At 44.0% G+C, this 14,759-nt stretch overlaps 2 protein-coding genes across 5 annotated transcripts; one reads left to right on the forward strand and one right to left on the reverse strand.

Moving 5' to 3' along the window:
- Positions 1-540: 540 nt before the first annotated feature.
- On the reverse strand, positions 541-5,134 carry LOC131104304 (OX-2 membrane glycoprotein-like). The gene is made up of 6 exons (XM_078796592.1): positions 4,986-5,134; positions 4,767-4,856; positions 2,172-2,423; positions 1,759-2,088; positions 1,387-1,489; positions 541-1,122 (listed from the first exon to the last, which is right to left on the reverse strand). Exons 1-6 carry the CDS (start codon positions 5,026-5,028, stop codon positions 1,074-1,076), a joined length of 867 nt encoding a protein of 288 aa, XP_078652718.1. The 5' UTR covers positions 5,029-5,134; the 3' UTR covers positions 541-1,073.
- A 1,693-nt stretch (positions 5,135-6,827) lies between these two features.
- On the forward strand, positions 6,828-8,438 carry gemin8 (gem (nuclear organelle) associated protein 8). 4 transcript variants are annotated; one of them, XM_058051334.2, is made up of 4 exons: positions 6,832-6,989; positions 7,195-7,226; positions 7,411-7,738; positions 7,823-8,438. In XM_058051334.2, exons 2-4 carry the CDS (start codon positions 7,224-7,226, stop codon positions 8,080-8,082), a joined length of 591 nt encoding a protein of 196 aa, XP_057907317.1. In that variant the 5' UTR covers positions 6,832-6,989; positions 7,195-7,223; the 3' UTR covers positions 8,083-8,438. The 4 variants fall into 4 exon arrangements, with proteins under 4 accessions (XP_057907319.1, XP_057907317.1, XP_057907318.1 ...); XM_058051335.2 differs by having other exon boundaries at positions 7,414-7,738; XM_058051336.2 differs by lacking the exon at positions 7,195-7,226 and having other exon boundaries at positions 6,828-6,989.
- The last annotated feature ends 6,321 nt before the right edge of the window (positions 8,439-14,759 follow it).

The following is a 14,759-nucleotide window of genomic DNA, read 5'->3' on the forward strand; positions in this document are numbered from 1 at the left end:
CGAGGGCCAGAATTTTGACAACGTAGTGCATGCACTGTCGTTGATTACTTACTGGAAGTGACGCTAGCATAGTTGTTATTTTACGACCGCAGAATTTACCATCCTGTCGCCAAGATGGCGATGATTGAGCAGAATGTTGCATACACGATAGACATAGATATACGCCACATCGAGCGCTGAGCCGTGCGTGCACATCGCCGCCATGTTGGATAGGTCAAGGCTGTGCCGTAAAAGAACCAACGTCAACGTACTTACCTTAGGAAAACGTCTCTAGGCATCAAAAACAAGTATATAGCAAGTATATTAGTGCGTGTGTGATCGTATAAAGGAGAAAATAACTTAAAATCACCGGATAGACGCCGCATTGAGTGGGTTTGTCCACTGCTGCGATGTGTCAACTTCGCCGCCATATTGGATGGGTCAAGGCTGCTCTGTAAATGAATCTATCTATCTAATTGTGCCGTACTACTGTGCTGTACACCGAAGTAGGCATTCGATTTCTGAGTTCTGCTGAGTATTCAAATGTAAGACAAGCCAGATGCTGCTGTGTGTTATATTTTAATAACTTAAAATGCAGAACAATTACATACATTTTCAAAAACTAGGTGAGCAGGTCCTATTACGTGAACATAAATAACTCTATTAATAAATACGAGATACTATATTCTTGTAGTCTTGCTGAAGTGCAAAGGTGCAAAAGTGCCTGCTAAACTAATCGTTCATCCTGTTATCATTAATTCACTGACAAGTTCACCAGGTGGCACTACAACTCACTTTTAAATTGAGTCCCCAATCTGCTGGTTATGCTCACCACTTGGCCACGCCCCACTCCACCCCCCATCCTCAGCCTTATACCCACACGTCCTTCTGCACAAAACCACTAAACCTACTCACAATACCCAAAATAAGATGCATTTGCGTAGTCTTGAAAAAAAGGAAACATACTTGCAAACACTTATAGAACCATCTGCACAATGATGTATCTGCTGCATTTTGCTGCTAGGTTTATATGTATATGGCTGTATAGATGAGATGAAAAGCGAGTGAACTCCGCATATTCTTCCTCTTCTCATCTATTCAACTTCCATTTCAACATTTGGTGTTTTTCTGTACTCTTTCTCCCTGGCAGGAAAGAGGAAAAACAAGCAGGTAAAAGTGATAGTTTTAAATTAATTTCAGTTAAATTATCTTTTCACTTTTTCACACAGAGCCATGTAGGTTTCAGAAAGGGGGCAAACACATTTTCACACCACTGTATATTGTTTCTATGCTGTTTCTAGCATTTCTACATTACGATGGATTGATAACATGTCAGCTGAGCACCAGTATCTCACAGCCTGTCACATCAAACGAGTTCGATTTCTAGCTATCATCTTAACATCTCACCTTTTTCGTATCTTCACACCTATCCCAACCATTAATATGAGTGCCATCACAGCAGCAACACCAACAGTGAGAAGAACCAGGTCAGTTTGGGACAGTATTCCACCTGCAGAAATACAGCACACTTTGACAGAGCGGTTTTACAAACAAACAAAGTAATAAGTCATTCTATTTTTAGAATACCTCTGCCTCCACCCAATAAAAAAAACAGCTTCAGGACGCAAATACATTTTGGACATGCCTAGATTGGCTAACTTGTTTTTCTACTGGAGAAGGGATGTGAAAGTGAAACTATTTTCTAAAGACAATATTTATCATGCCTTTCAAATTAGACTTCACTTCATTTTGATTCCAGTTTTAAAATGCCATGCTTACCTGTCCCTCCCTCCTCCAGGTCAGCATCCCAGGAAAAGGAGATCCTCTTTATCCTCTGTCCCTGACTCCCGCTGTACACCACGCAGTCGGCATGTCCCTTCCAGCCTCTGGAGACAATCAAGGTGACATTACTACTGCTGGTAAACGTATGGTCGCCGTTGGCTACCGTGGCAACCACCGGCTGGTGCAAACTGGTATCGTCTTGCGAGAAGAGCCAGTGGATGGTGGGTTCTGGTTTCCCGGTTGCAGAGCAACTGAACATAACCGGCATGGTTCTGTCTACCAGGCCACCGCTGGGACGGTACACCTTTGTTTGCACTTCAGATATTCCTACCAAGAAGTAGGAAAGTCACGCTGGTAAAATGGTTTACCAAACATGTGAGGGATTCCTCTGAGAGTGTGATCATTTTTACCTTGCACCCTGAGGCAGGTCTGCTTTTTCTTGGACCCTTCCGGGTAGACGTTGAACAGGCAGATATAACAGCTCTCATCCTCCCATGTCAGGTTCTTTAGGGTGATGGACGCAGAGCTGAGGGACGTCTCGGAGAGCATCACCTTCCCCTGGTAGGGCTGATTGATCTGTTGGCCGTGCCACTTGCTGTAGGACGCCACGTTCTCGATAGTATGGTCCCGCAGGCGCCTTTGCCACGTGACCTGACGCACACCTGAGGTGATGCCAAAAGGCCATTTGGGAATCAGCTCAAAATGTATCCTGTGTACTCCAAACACAAGTGGATTTAATCCGCAGCCTGGAATTTTATTCAAGTTCTGTATTTGGATTGTAAACATTTTCATTCATTTTCTACCGCTTATCCTCACGAAGGTCGCAGAGGGTGCTGGAGCCTATCCCAGCTGTCTTCGGACGAGAGGCGGGGTACACCCTGGACTGGTGGCCAGCCAATCACAGGGCACATATAGACAAACAACCATTCACACCTATGGACAATTTGGAGTCACCAATTAACCCAGCATGGTTTTTTTTGGAATGTGGGAGGAAACCGGAGTACCTGGAGAAAACACACGCATGCACAGGGAGAACATGCAAACTCCACACAGAGATGGCCGGGGGTGGAATTGAACCCTGGTCTCCTAGCTGTGAGGTCTATGCACTAACCACTCGCCCGCCCTGCCACCATTATTATTTATTATTATACGGGAGCCAGGCAACAACATTTTGTTGGCAATTTCATTGCTGTGATATTGTGCAATGACAATAAAGAAAGTCTATCTAGCTATCTAGTGATTTTGGAATGTGGGAGGAAACCGGAGTACCCGGAGAAAAGCCATGCATGCACGGGGTGAACATGCAAACTCGACACAGAGATGGCCGAGGGTGGAATTGAACTAGCTGTGAGGGCTGCGTGCTAACCACTTGTTCGCCGTGCAGCCTTGTATAAATGTGATTTGCAATAACTGTTTTAGTTTTTGTCTTCAGTTTTCACCGAATTTACATATAAGGCTGCAGATGTAATATTACTACCAAATGAAGTCATATGCAAACCTGGAAGCATGGCAGGAAAAAGTGTGCAGTGCATGAATGCCATGCTAGTTTAAAGCATTTTTGTAACAAATGCATGTCATAATCAGGGCTGACAATGTGTGGCCGTATGTGTGAAAGTGGAAGTGCAGAAGTAGGATTCCATAGTTATGAATTGAATATTTTCAAAATTATCATTTCAAAAATTAGAGCCCTCTAGACATAAACTAACACCCCTATAGTCACATTTACATGCATTTTACCCAAATATAGCAGACAGGACCTTGTATTATTATTATTATTATTATCAGCATTTGTATTGCCTGGAGGAGCTGAGTGCTGGGCAGACAGGAAGCGACTTAGAGGGTTCAGAGTTGTGTTTTAGCTTGGCGTGGGTTACTGCAGTAACAGTAGCCCCTGATCATTCAATCCTGCAGGAAAAGTCTCACTGACCATTACAGTAACATTACTGACACCTGGTGACCAGTGTAGAATATTCCACATCATTTTGAACACGTCTTATATGAATTTTAGTTCATTTAGCCAATTTTATGCTTGAAAATGCTTAAGAGTTGCTATTATTGACTAATAATTCAACCATGAAGTATCATAATTTGATGTATTTTTGAAAACCAGACTAATGATTAGTAATGTTTTTCATAATTTTGTCAACAGACACTGATCGTGCCATGACATTTCCACACCTCAAGGATGTTTATGCTTATTGTGTACGCAGCAGCTGCCTGCGGCCTCGCCTGGCTGGCAGGTAAGAAGTATTTCCAAACATTTAACTTTAAGTTGCTTTAATGTCAGAATCTGCATCGCTGCCTGTGTGACAGTTTTGTTTTTCAACCTTAGTTCCTGCTTTCATGCTCTTATTTTGTATTATTTCCTGTGCTGGTCTGTCCTGTTTTCCGTCACTCTTAGTTTCTCTCCTACGCGCACCTGTTAGTAATTTGTTGATTGTTGTATTTAGTTCAGCCGTGTGGTCTTCCTTTTGTTGGTGCATTGTAATTATACGTTTTCCCTACTAGGCTTTTGGGTGACTTTTGGCCCAGATCCCCCAAGGGGAAAATAAGTTTGATGAGTTAAAAAAGAGAAGTGAAAAAATGTCATTGAGTACTACTACATTGATTAGCCATATGGTGGATTACTTCACTTATGCGCGATGCCTGTCCTATCAGTAAACACCGTCATGTCAGAAGATCCGCGAATGACGCATTTTAACCGGACCTACCTCCTATTTGTTCTCGTATCTAATCTAATTCCCAACCGGAGTGTCGAGTGTCGCCGTTAAGGTGTAACAGCTGACAAGGGCCACTGAATCTGGGAAATGATGTCGTCAGTGTGCCTGTTTATGATGCATATGGCGGAAGACCATGGGTCGTAATAAGTTTGTCTTTTTTTAAGCCATCAAAATTATTTCCCCCATTTCCCCCGGAGACTGCGTGGTAACAGTTGCTAGGTGACGTAAGTATTACACATATGGTTGCCTGCTACTGTACTATAACAGCTGATCTGCTCAACCCACCTGTCTGGTTCCGCAGCTCGCACTTGTAGTGTGCGTCCTCGCCGTAGTCAGCCGTTGTGTCCCCATAACCGGTGATCTGCAGACTGGCAGCTGGCAAACAAGGCAGGGGTACAGGGTAAGTTTGTAATGCAGTCCCGGGTGCCAACAGCGCACGGTGCAATCATTCCTCCATATGCACAGCAGGGGATGTTGTGCGTGTCGTGCGACAAACTCACGCACCTTTGAGCAGCAGCGCAGAGACGAGCACAGTCCGCCGCCACATCTTCAGCCTGCTCGAAAGAAATGCTTTCGGTTTTGTTTTTGTGGATTTAAACGCACTGAGCGAAGTCAGAGTGAAACCTATTGGGTATTACGTGCAGCTATATATACTAATTGCAAGTGGGAGATATTAGACATGATGTAATAATCCTTGGAACAGAGAAAAGCGGATAATTACGTACCTTTGACTTTAGTTTAGTTCATTTCGAACATAAAAAACATCCAAAGCACAACAAACCAACCAAAATCAATACAAATAAAATACATATGTACATATAAACATACACATGTTGGAGAGGGAGTGGGAAGAAGTCTAGTCCCACCCCCCTAACCACCCAGATTCCAACCTCATCCCAACATATTTTATTCCTTATCCACACAGAAAAAAACCCCATAGCCAACCACCCTCACCCAGCCCACCAAGGCACCCAACCATGTGCCAAGAGCAACTAGTTCATTATTAGTCATTCTATCTTACATAGTTTGGTATACAAAAGAAGGAAAGAAACCACTCCAACTACACAGTCACCACATGGCATCACAAGCTAACATGGAGAGAAAAACATCAATGTTGGTTACATGCAGTAATTAACTTGTCAACAAAACAAAACAATCACTAACCAAGCTTACCAAAAAGGAAAAAACACACAAAAAAAACATTGTATACGCTTGAATAGTAAAAGTCTCACTGCCACAAATCTTTTTCAGTCCATTTTTCTTGATGCCAACACATAACCACACTCTGTTTTATGTAGTATTTACATCCTGTTAACGTAACTTTACGCTCCTAAATTTTCCACTTTATTCTCAAAATCTCAGGTTTGTTTTTCTTCAATGTGGCCCGAATACTCTGTCATAGAGAACAGAGTTTTTAAATGTCGTTGCTGACTTCTGGGAAATGAACATCCTGCTACTGTCAATTAATTATGGGCGCAGTCTTGGTCTCATGATGCCAAAATGTGTGATAGCAATTCCAAGCAACCAGGATATTTATTGGTCCATTCACGGATCAGTATCACCCGAAAGCCAAACACCGGTTTTAATCAGCTGCAACAGTTTGCTCTGCTGTTTTTACTGCTAGCATTGACTGCACACAGTGCAGTACTGTAGTCTCTTTTGTGGAAGCATATCTGTCTCTTTGTATTTCCTCTGAAAGCTGTGAAGCCTGGAGCCACGGCATGACCCAGATATTTGGTCATGTTATCGCAGCACTCCAATGTTTCTGTTCTGTTTCCCTTTTCCAAAAATGCCCTTGCCTCGTCATACTACATATCACATGATTTCAATGTTGTGCATTGCAGAAAATAGACAATGTGGACAAAAATCAACTGGAAAAAACCTAATAAACTTCCTCTTGTAAAAGAGAAACAAGTATTGTTACGCTGTTGTACACTGTTATTTTTTATTCACATTGTTGTGTTTAATAATTACTTCAAATATTTTTTCACCTAAAATCGTTTTGTGTTTTATTCTGATTGTAATTACAATGAACAAAAAAAGCAAAAATCACAAAAACATTCAATAATCTTGGTATCGACAATACTGGCCCTGTATTTAGTTAGTATCAGAGCGATACTAAAATTGGCAGTGTCACCCAGCCTTATGTTCCAGTAAAGGCTGTGAAGAAAATACAGTACACTATAGGTAAAGTTGTTCTGACATAACATTGTCTTACACCTAGCTCACTTATTAGTCACCATTATTGACATATTATGAAAAATAACAAGAATGAATGGCAAATCACTAAAATATATCCTTCAGTGTCCTGCTTTGCGTGTTCGGTGAATGGCCACTGGAGGGCGCCAATGAAATGTTGTGTTGCCATGCCGCAGAGGCTGCTGGGAAATGTTGTCGTATGGAGCGTTAGGAGCCGAGCTGAAATGTGTTTCTAAAATGTGAATACTTCAACGAAGACCTCCGCAGCTTTTAAGGTCACGTGTATTTGGATGTATTCCTAGTCTCCAGGTAAAAGTTCAAGTCGTTTATGTGGCGCAAAAGAGCTTGTGCTTCTTTTTCCTAGGAAGATGTTAGCATCGATTGTTAGCATGTGTCCCCTTCTGTCACTGTCCTGGCGATGCTAACGAGACTGATAGCTAATTTGGGTCATTTAGCCTTAATTCCGTTATTCGTTCGGTTGTTGTTTATATTTTTCCATTGGTTTCCCCTCTAGATTCGTGTGGATGCTGTCAGCAGACAAACATGGTACGTGCAGCAGAGGTACCCATATGTGTAAATTAGCTCGGGATAACTATCAACACGTGAGGGAAGGGTTAATGCATCCATGTGCTAAGTTTTTTCTGTTTTGTAAATCCTAGTCAACGTGACCTCAGCGACCATGGGTGGAAATATTTACACTCAGAAGGAAACTAAACTTTCTTCCCCTCAGCAGGAGGACGTAAGCACTCAGATGTCCTGGTTATCCAGCCCCGTGTACAGTCGATACTGGCAGCACTACCAGCAGGCCATGGCCTGGCATCAGAGGCACAGGCGAGCTTACCAGAAGGCCCTAGAGGCAGCTTACGGCCCCATCCACCGCCAACGGCAGCATCCCGGCAGCCGAAAGCGCTATGCTGACTGGCACGCCAGCGAAAGTGACAGTGAAGAAGAGGAGAGCAGCTCAGACAGTGAGATTGAATGCGACGTCAGCAACATGGAGATCAGCGATGAGCTTCGGCAGTATTTTGCCCAGACAGAGAAACACAGAGAGGAGTTAAGTGAGTGGATACGCGTTTCTTCTTTAACATCATCATGGAGTTGTCCTTTTTTCATCCCAAGTGTTTTTTTAAAATCTCATACAGGGATACAGCAGCAAATTGAAGCTGAGCAACACGACACCTACGTCCCGGCCGACCAGGACCTGCGCAGCGTATCCTGGCGAACCAGCGTGGCCCCACCCTCCGAGCGGCCAGGCGAGAGGCGTGGGGCTGAGATGAAGAAGCTGTATGGCGAGGATGCTGCCAAGATCCTGGCCATGGAGGCAGCCATGCAGCTCACATTTGACAGGAACTGTGACCTCAAGCAGCCCAAATACTGGCCCGTCATCCCTCTCAAACTTTAGCGGTCACATACTGTATACTATCAGGCAGGCTTGTATACATGGACGGGACAATGTGTGCACTGCCGAATGAGAGACGTTTCCGCAGACTTAATGCTGTGATGTTTCTCACAGGTGATGAGGGACGAAGCCTGCCTGCATGTTTTTGTTTGTGCCCCCCAGCTGGCCAATGTTTCATGGTGCAGTAGTTCCTCTAATGTCAACTCAGTTCAAACACACAAAAAGCCGTCCTGCATGGCTGACTCCGAAAACCCACATTCAAACAAGCGCCAGCAGCAGCGCCTTGTTGTGGCTTTGAAACGCCTCTGTCAACTATCTGCCTTTGACCGTCTTGTCTTCCTAATAAAGTTAGCATTGGACTTCCAGATGTTTTTCATGCCATGTTGTGGCCAGAGGTTGTTACTGCATTAGTTAACCAGATATTTCTGCTAGTAATGTCTAGAATGAGATTGCAAATTGTGGTAATGTTTTGTGTGAGCACTATGGACATCTAGCGATGCCATCTTCCCCATGAAATGTCACAGTACACATTGGCGTTCCTTGTTCCCTCAGCACTACTTTTATAGCCTCAGACCACACGTGTAGGCAAGACACAATCCTGGTAAAGAACAGACAAGCTGTACACAGGCTACTTTAAAATATAGCCTATTGTTGCTTGAGAATATAGAAGATTGATAACGCATTGCTGTTTTGTGAACTATGGCCTATTGGTAAAAAAAAAAAAATATATATATATATTTAAGTAATTTTACATATTGGCCTAAATTGAGCACACAAGTAGCTAAATAAAATAATACAAGACATTCTGAGGATGTGACCGCATTATGTGATATGTAATATTTTACACTGGTCACTAGGTTCCACCCTCGGCCATCTCTGTGTGGAGCATGTTCTCCCCGTGCATGCGTGGGCGGCACGGCGGACAATTGGTTAGCGCGCAGACCTCACAGCTAGGAGACCAGGGTTCAATTCCACCCTCTGCCATCTCTGTGTGGAGTTTGCATGTTCTCCCCGTTTATGCGTGGGTTTTCTCCGGGTACTCCGGTTTCCTCCCACATTCCAAAAACATGCTAGGATAATTGGCGACTCCAAATTGTCCATAGGTATGAATGTGAGTGTGAATGGTTGTCTATATGTGCCCTGTGATTGGCTGGCGACCAGTCCAGGCTGTACCCTGCCTCTCGCCCAAAGACAGCTGGGATAGGCTCCAGCACCCCCACGGCCCTTGTGAGGAAAAAGCGGTAGAAAATGAATGAATGAATGAATGCATTGATGCAACAATAGCCCCCATGGCTATTATTTCACTCTAGAGGTTCAAAAGGTGGTAAACAGATCTAACTGCTCGAACTACTAAAATATCTGAGTCATAAAGAAGGAATACTATGTCGCGGAAATTCACTTATCACTGCTAGGCCTGGAACCGCGATAAACGAGGGGATGTAAAAGTCTTTCAGTGAAAAGTCAGGCTAAAATGCATGACGTTTTGCTAACTCGACTGACGAACATGACGTCACACGCCCCGCCCCATCGTCCCAAAACGTCCAATTGATAACCTCCACTCAACCCCGGCACCCCAACACACAACCTGTGGCCTTCATTTGGAGTATTCTGCCACCATTTCATCCAAAGATGGGTAAGTGAATCACTAAATGACTTTATTCTTTCAAATGAATCAGGTCATTTTCAGATTAGCGTCTCATTTCCCCTGGCGACGTGCGCGCGCTTCGGTGTTCAGTGTTGGCTGCGCTGGCGTGCGCGCGCTGCGTAATGCGCCGTGCCTGACTACTGTATTGTGCATCTCTGTTAATCAGTTTAAAGGCTTAAAGGAAAAGAAAACCCACTCGGGCTGCTTGCTTTCGCCGTCTCACTAAACACTAAACCTGTTTGTTGTTGTTTTTTTTGGTTCATAATCACGGTTCGGAAAATGGCAAAACTTTGTCTGTCAATGCGCATGCGCATGGATAACTCACCAATTCTCTTTACTTTTATATTTTTGAGGTGGTTTGTCTTTTTTCCCCTCTTCTTGCATTACTGTTTGCACTTTGTACTTTTGCACTGAAACACTGTCATTGTTATTAAAAACCACAATGAAATGCAGTTTAGGAGCTCTATGGATGCTACAAATGTATCTTTCATGCTCATGAACACCACAAGGTTTTTTTAAAACACGCAGGACACAATATGTTTGTTTCACCTCACCCTCAGCTGCTCGTGTAAGAGTGGATGCTGATTGGATTTCCAACGAATGATCTGCTTGCTTGGCAGTGGATTAGGCGGGTTTGTCTCAGCTAGAATTGCACAGAACAATTATTTATTATTGTTGTGTGATTTGACTCAAACACAGAAACATACACACACACACACACATACACACAAGTGCTGTCTTTGTCTCACGTTGGTCACATCTGGTTTCAATTACGCAGCCTGGCCGTTTATGGCCTTCAGGCCAACGTGAGGTAAAGAACAGACAGGAGAGTAGATTTATCACCATGGGCCATCGTATCATTTAGCCTCTTCACCCAAAGTGTATTTTCACCCCATCACGTTTACCATCATCCTTGCTTTTCCTGTCATCACATTCTATCCATCGCCTGTTTCCTCAACCCACGCGACCCCTTTGTGAATGCCCTTTGTGCTCTTGGCAGCGTGTAAGTACTCCAGCATCCTCTCTTGAGGATTGCCTGCAGTGCACGGAAGCAGCAGAACAGATGCTGGATCCAACGGCCATCACACATGAGCAAGAAGAACAAGAAAGCCTTTTAAACAGAATCATTGTTTCAGCATGGGACGCAATCTAACCCGCAAGTTTGGGTTATTCCCGCATATTAGTTATCATCTGCACAACCCAACTCATTTTTCGACATCGGTTGAGTTGCAGAAAGTAGCCAGACTTCAGCTTGCTAGAGGAGGTGTTCTACGTATATATGCAGTGATTCAGCTCGATGTTCACACCCATACTCACACATCACAAACCAACAGGAGCTTATCAAGCCGAATCTTTACAGTGCCTCACTCAGGGTGCAACACACAATGTAACTGTACCCCACCACACTAACATGCATGCAAAACATTACTACTACTACCCCGCAAGGCATGCTGCAAAGCCCTCATGCACACTCCCCCAACAGAAAGTTACCCAGCATGACTTGCCGGGTACACATTTGTTTAAAGATGTATTGTTTTGCTGGTCGGATGGCCCATTAGACAATATAAGAAAATGCTATGGATGGTGCAAAAATTCATCTTCAATACATTTCGACTTATTCTTAAACCGGAAAAGCTCATTTTGATTCAAACATAAAGCAACGCCCAATTAATATTACTATCAATAAGTATTTGTGTACATAGCTTTGCATGTAAATAGGTATATACAGTATATATATATATTAGGGATATCTGATCATTGATATCTGATAATTATTATCAGCATAAAAATGCAATGTGACTATGATATTGGTATCATATTTTGTCCTCGATCATGAAAACCGATATAAAAAAATGCTGTATACAACACACACATGTTCATTCCATTGCAGGAGATATGTGATGTTACACATATCGGTGTCGGCTGATATTGGTATCGCAAATTGAGAGTTGGACAATATCGGCATATTGGTTTTCCTAAAAACAAAGCCAATATCGGACATCCCTAATAAATAAAGATTTGGGTAGTTGTGTGTTTTTTTTGTACGTAGTGTCAATGTAGCATATATTGATAGTTATTGGGTGCAAACTGATTGCTAGTTTGCATTGTGAAGTCAGGGTATTTATATTTTATTTTGGTAAGTATTTAGCTTGTAAATTGGGAGACACGTCCATCCTTTTTCTATGCCGCTTATCCTCGTTAGGGTGGCTGTTGTTACTCGTGTTATTTTTGGCTGCAACGTGTGAGGGAGGCATTTGGTTTGATGACCTCCTCTCCTGTCAAAATAGATGCTTTTATGGGCGTGTTGGTTACATTCGAGGGTGGTCTGAGAGCACAGCAGTGTTTTTTTTTTCCTTTCACTTGTAGCTGCAAAGCCTGCCTCTCTGCATGCATCACCCCTGCCCACCAAGCCACCTCTCATCCTAATACGTGCTGCGTTGTGTAGGCCGCTTGTCTTTTTCTTGTCTTGCATGTGAGCAAATTTAAGCTCAGCCCGACGGCTACTCTGATGTGTCGGAATGAGTGGTCGTCCAGAGGACTTGTTGCCATGGCGACCTGCCGATACACTCGACTCAGAGGCGGGCGTCATCTCGGAGTTGTGGATCCGATCACTTGAGCCCACGCGGCCAAATAAATATGAATATGTACGATCCCAAATCATCAGCATGAATACATGACCCCGACTGTGACTCGTTCCTGCACGTACAGCGTAGAGCACCTCTTACGTAGGAGGTTGAGTAGCTCACAGGTATGACCCACCACGTCACATGACGTAAGAAAGAGAGCAAACGTGTGTGTGGGGGGGGCATGGATGGATTGTGCGTGGGATGACGGTGTAACAACATGTGGAGCAGACTGGAGACCAAATCTGGGCCAGCAGGATTAGTGGCTCGTCAGATAAATTGCGAGATGGGGAGATTGGTGAGGGGGATGGGGTGAGTGCGAGGAGGTGTGAGTAGTTTAAGCCCCATACCAATAGGACTCAGGTATTGTAAATGAGGCAAGAGAGAGGTGTTTATTGCTACTTAGTCTGTATACAATGCAGTCCTGCTGACAATGCATGACGGGATGGATGAATTTGCAGGGCAGTCCTCACTTTAACCCCCCCCCCCGCCATCAACACCACCATCACCACCAAGATGACATCTTTAGATTGTGTGTGTCAGTGATGGATTATCCTATTCAGGGATGAGAGTCAAACGTCTCCTTGGCTACCGAAAGCTGAGTTTGTGAGTGGGGGTGGGGGTGGCAAAAGTGGGTCATCGCCACCACCACAGATTAAAAGCCCCGATCGCAATGTACACACATATAGCACACGCTCACACACTGTGGCACACATAAAGTTAAGCCCCAAAACATGGAACATATGCATTTATCGTATCTTATTAACTAGAAGTGACACAATAAAGTGGCAATAGACTTTTTTTTCTTTTTTTTTACAATTTTACAGTTGTTCAGAGTTGATTAAAATGCTGTGGCTTGTGCTGATGGTACCAAGAACCTTTACAATGGTGCCAAAATTTGCAGTTTGCTCCAAATTAATTAATAATTCCAAGAATAGAAACGTTTTACTAGTGACATTGGTATGGCAGGGGTGTCCAAAGTGTAGCCTTGGGGCCATTTGCTGTCCATACATAGTTTGTTATTGGCACACGCATGCTGAACACAAGACGGGGGGAAAAGTGTTGAAAGAGTTCAAATTAAAATTATAATCAATTGGGCCGCACGGTGGACGAGTGGTAAGCATGTTGGCCGAGTGGTAAGCATGTTGGCCACACAGTCAGGAGAGAGTTGGGCATCTCTGTGTGGAGTTCTGTGTGTAAAACTAGAATTATTCTCTCTATTTTTTGTGAATATTTTGGATGTCTGGAAAAGATGAACTGGATTTACTTCAGTTTGATGGGAAGAGAATGTTTTTTGTTGGACCTAAAAACCAGGGTACCACTGTATTGCTATGATTAACACACAGGACAATGAACAGTTTCTTGTGTTCCATTTAGCAAATAAAAATGCTTCTTAAATCAAAGCTAACAGTGTCCAGAGAAATCTTTGCAGGCCAGGCATTGTGCAATCAACACTTCCCCAAAAGATTTGGCTTCTGTAGGCCAGAAGTCAATTAAAATGGCATGGATTAGTCGAAGCAAACAGCGGGAAGCTCAGAGAGCTTGTCGCTGAGACACTTGCCTGTTAGCCGTGCGTCTGCGTCTTTGTGGCAGCGATGATTAGCGAGTGACAATGAATTCCAAACTTGCACTTGCAGACAAGGGCTGGACAATGAAAGGGACATGGTGAGGTCACTCTTGTTGTAAAGCTTCACGGCCAGGGTCGATGCCGCACACACAAGGTGCGCAATGGCCTTAATTGGTGTGTCAAGAAGACAATTCAAAGGCCGGTGTGATGTTTGAGCACACAAAGCATACAGCGTTTGGCAGGCAGCCTTCATCTTGCAGCGTCTGGTAGGCATGCTATTCACAGAGGATGCCTTACTAGTGGATACCCCACTTTCACTGCTCGCAAGACTGACAACACATCGCCTCCATCCCCTCGGGGGACGCTGCGCCTCGAAGAAAGCTCGATGCTGATAAGATTTCCTTCACTCAGCCTGTCTTCATCGCTCCCTTTTTAATTTGGTTTCTGGCTCCTGGCGGAATCACGTTGCAACAAAGCCAAGGCGACAAGTTTCTCCTCACAATTGATAGCATCGTTGCGAGATTCTGACCGGTTGCAGTTACCGGCAGCGTTGAGCGTTTCCATGGCAACAGCAGAGCACATATGTGAAGGATGTCGTGGAAGACTTTGAGAGGATTGTCTGTCTCGCGACAGGTGCCCTCATTTTTGTTGCCGTCCCTCTTGTGAACTCAGAAACAGAAACGCTCCTTGCTTTGAGATGTCCTCAATTCTTTGGCCCGCTAATGTGGGAAGACAGGCAGTCAACAGACGTTCACTTTAAGGCGCCGTTGCGGGGGTGGAGCAAACTTTGCTCATGTCAACGTAAGCGTCGTCCTCACTTGAGATCTGATTGTAATAAACTGGA

Source organism: Doryrhamphus excisus, linkage group LG15, assembly GCF_037039965.1.
Source record: "Doryrhamphus excisus strain RoL-2023G ecotype Guam linkage group LG15, RoL_Dexc_Guam_v1.1, whole genome shotgun sequence".
Lineage (NCBI taxonomy): Eukaryota > Metazoa > Chordata > Actinopteri > Syngnathiformes > Syngnathidae > Doryrhamphus > Doryrhamphus excisus.

Bases quoted from the DNA above. Each gene is read 5' to 3' on its own strand.
- LOC131104304 (XM_078796592.1), bottom strand. From the start codon at position 5,028: ATGTGGCGGCGGACTGTGCTCGTCTCTGCGCTGCTGCTCAAAG. The intron at 2,424-4,766 runs GTGGGTTGAGCA...GCATCACCTCAG, and splicing joins CGAGCTGCGGAACCAGACAG to GTGTGCGTCAGGTCACGTGG. The intron at 1,490-1,758 runs GTAAGCATGGCA...GTATTTCTGCAG, and splicing joins CCTGGAGGAGGGAGGGACAG to GTGGAATACTGTCCCAAACT.
- gemin8 (XM_058051334.2), top strand. The intron at 7,739-7,822 runs GTGAGTGGATAC...AATCTCATACAG, and splicing joins GAAACACAGAGAGGAGTTAA to GGATACAGCAGCAAATTGAA.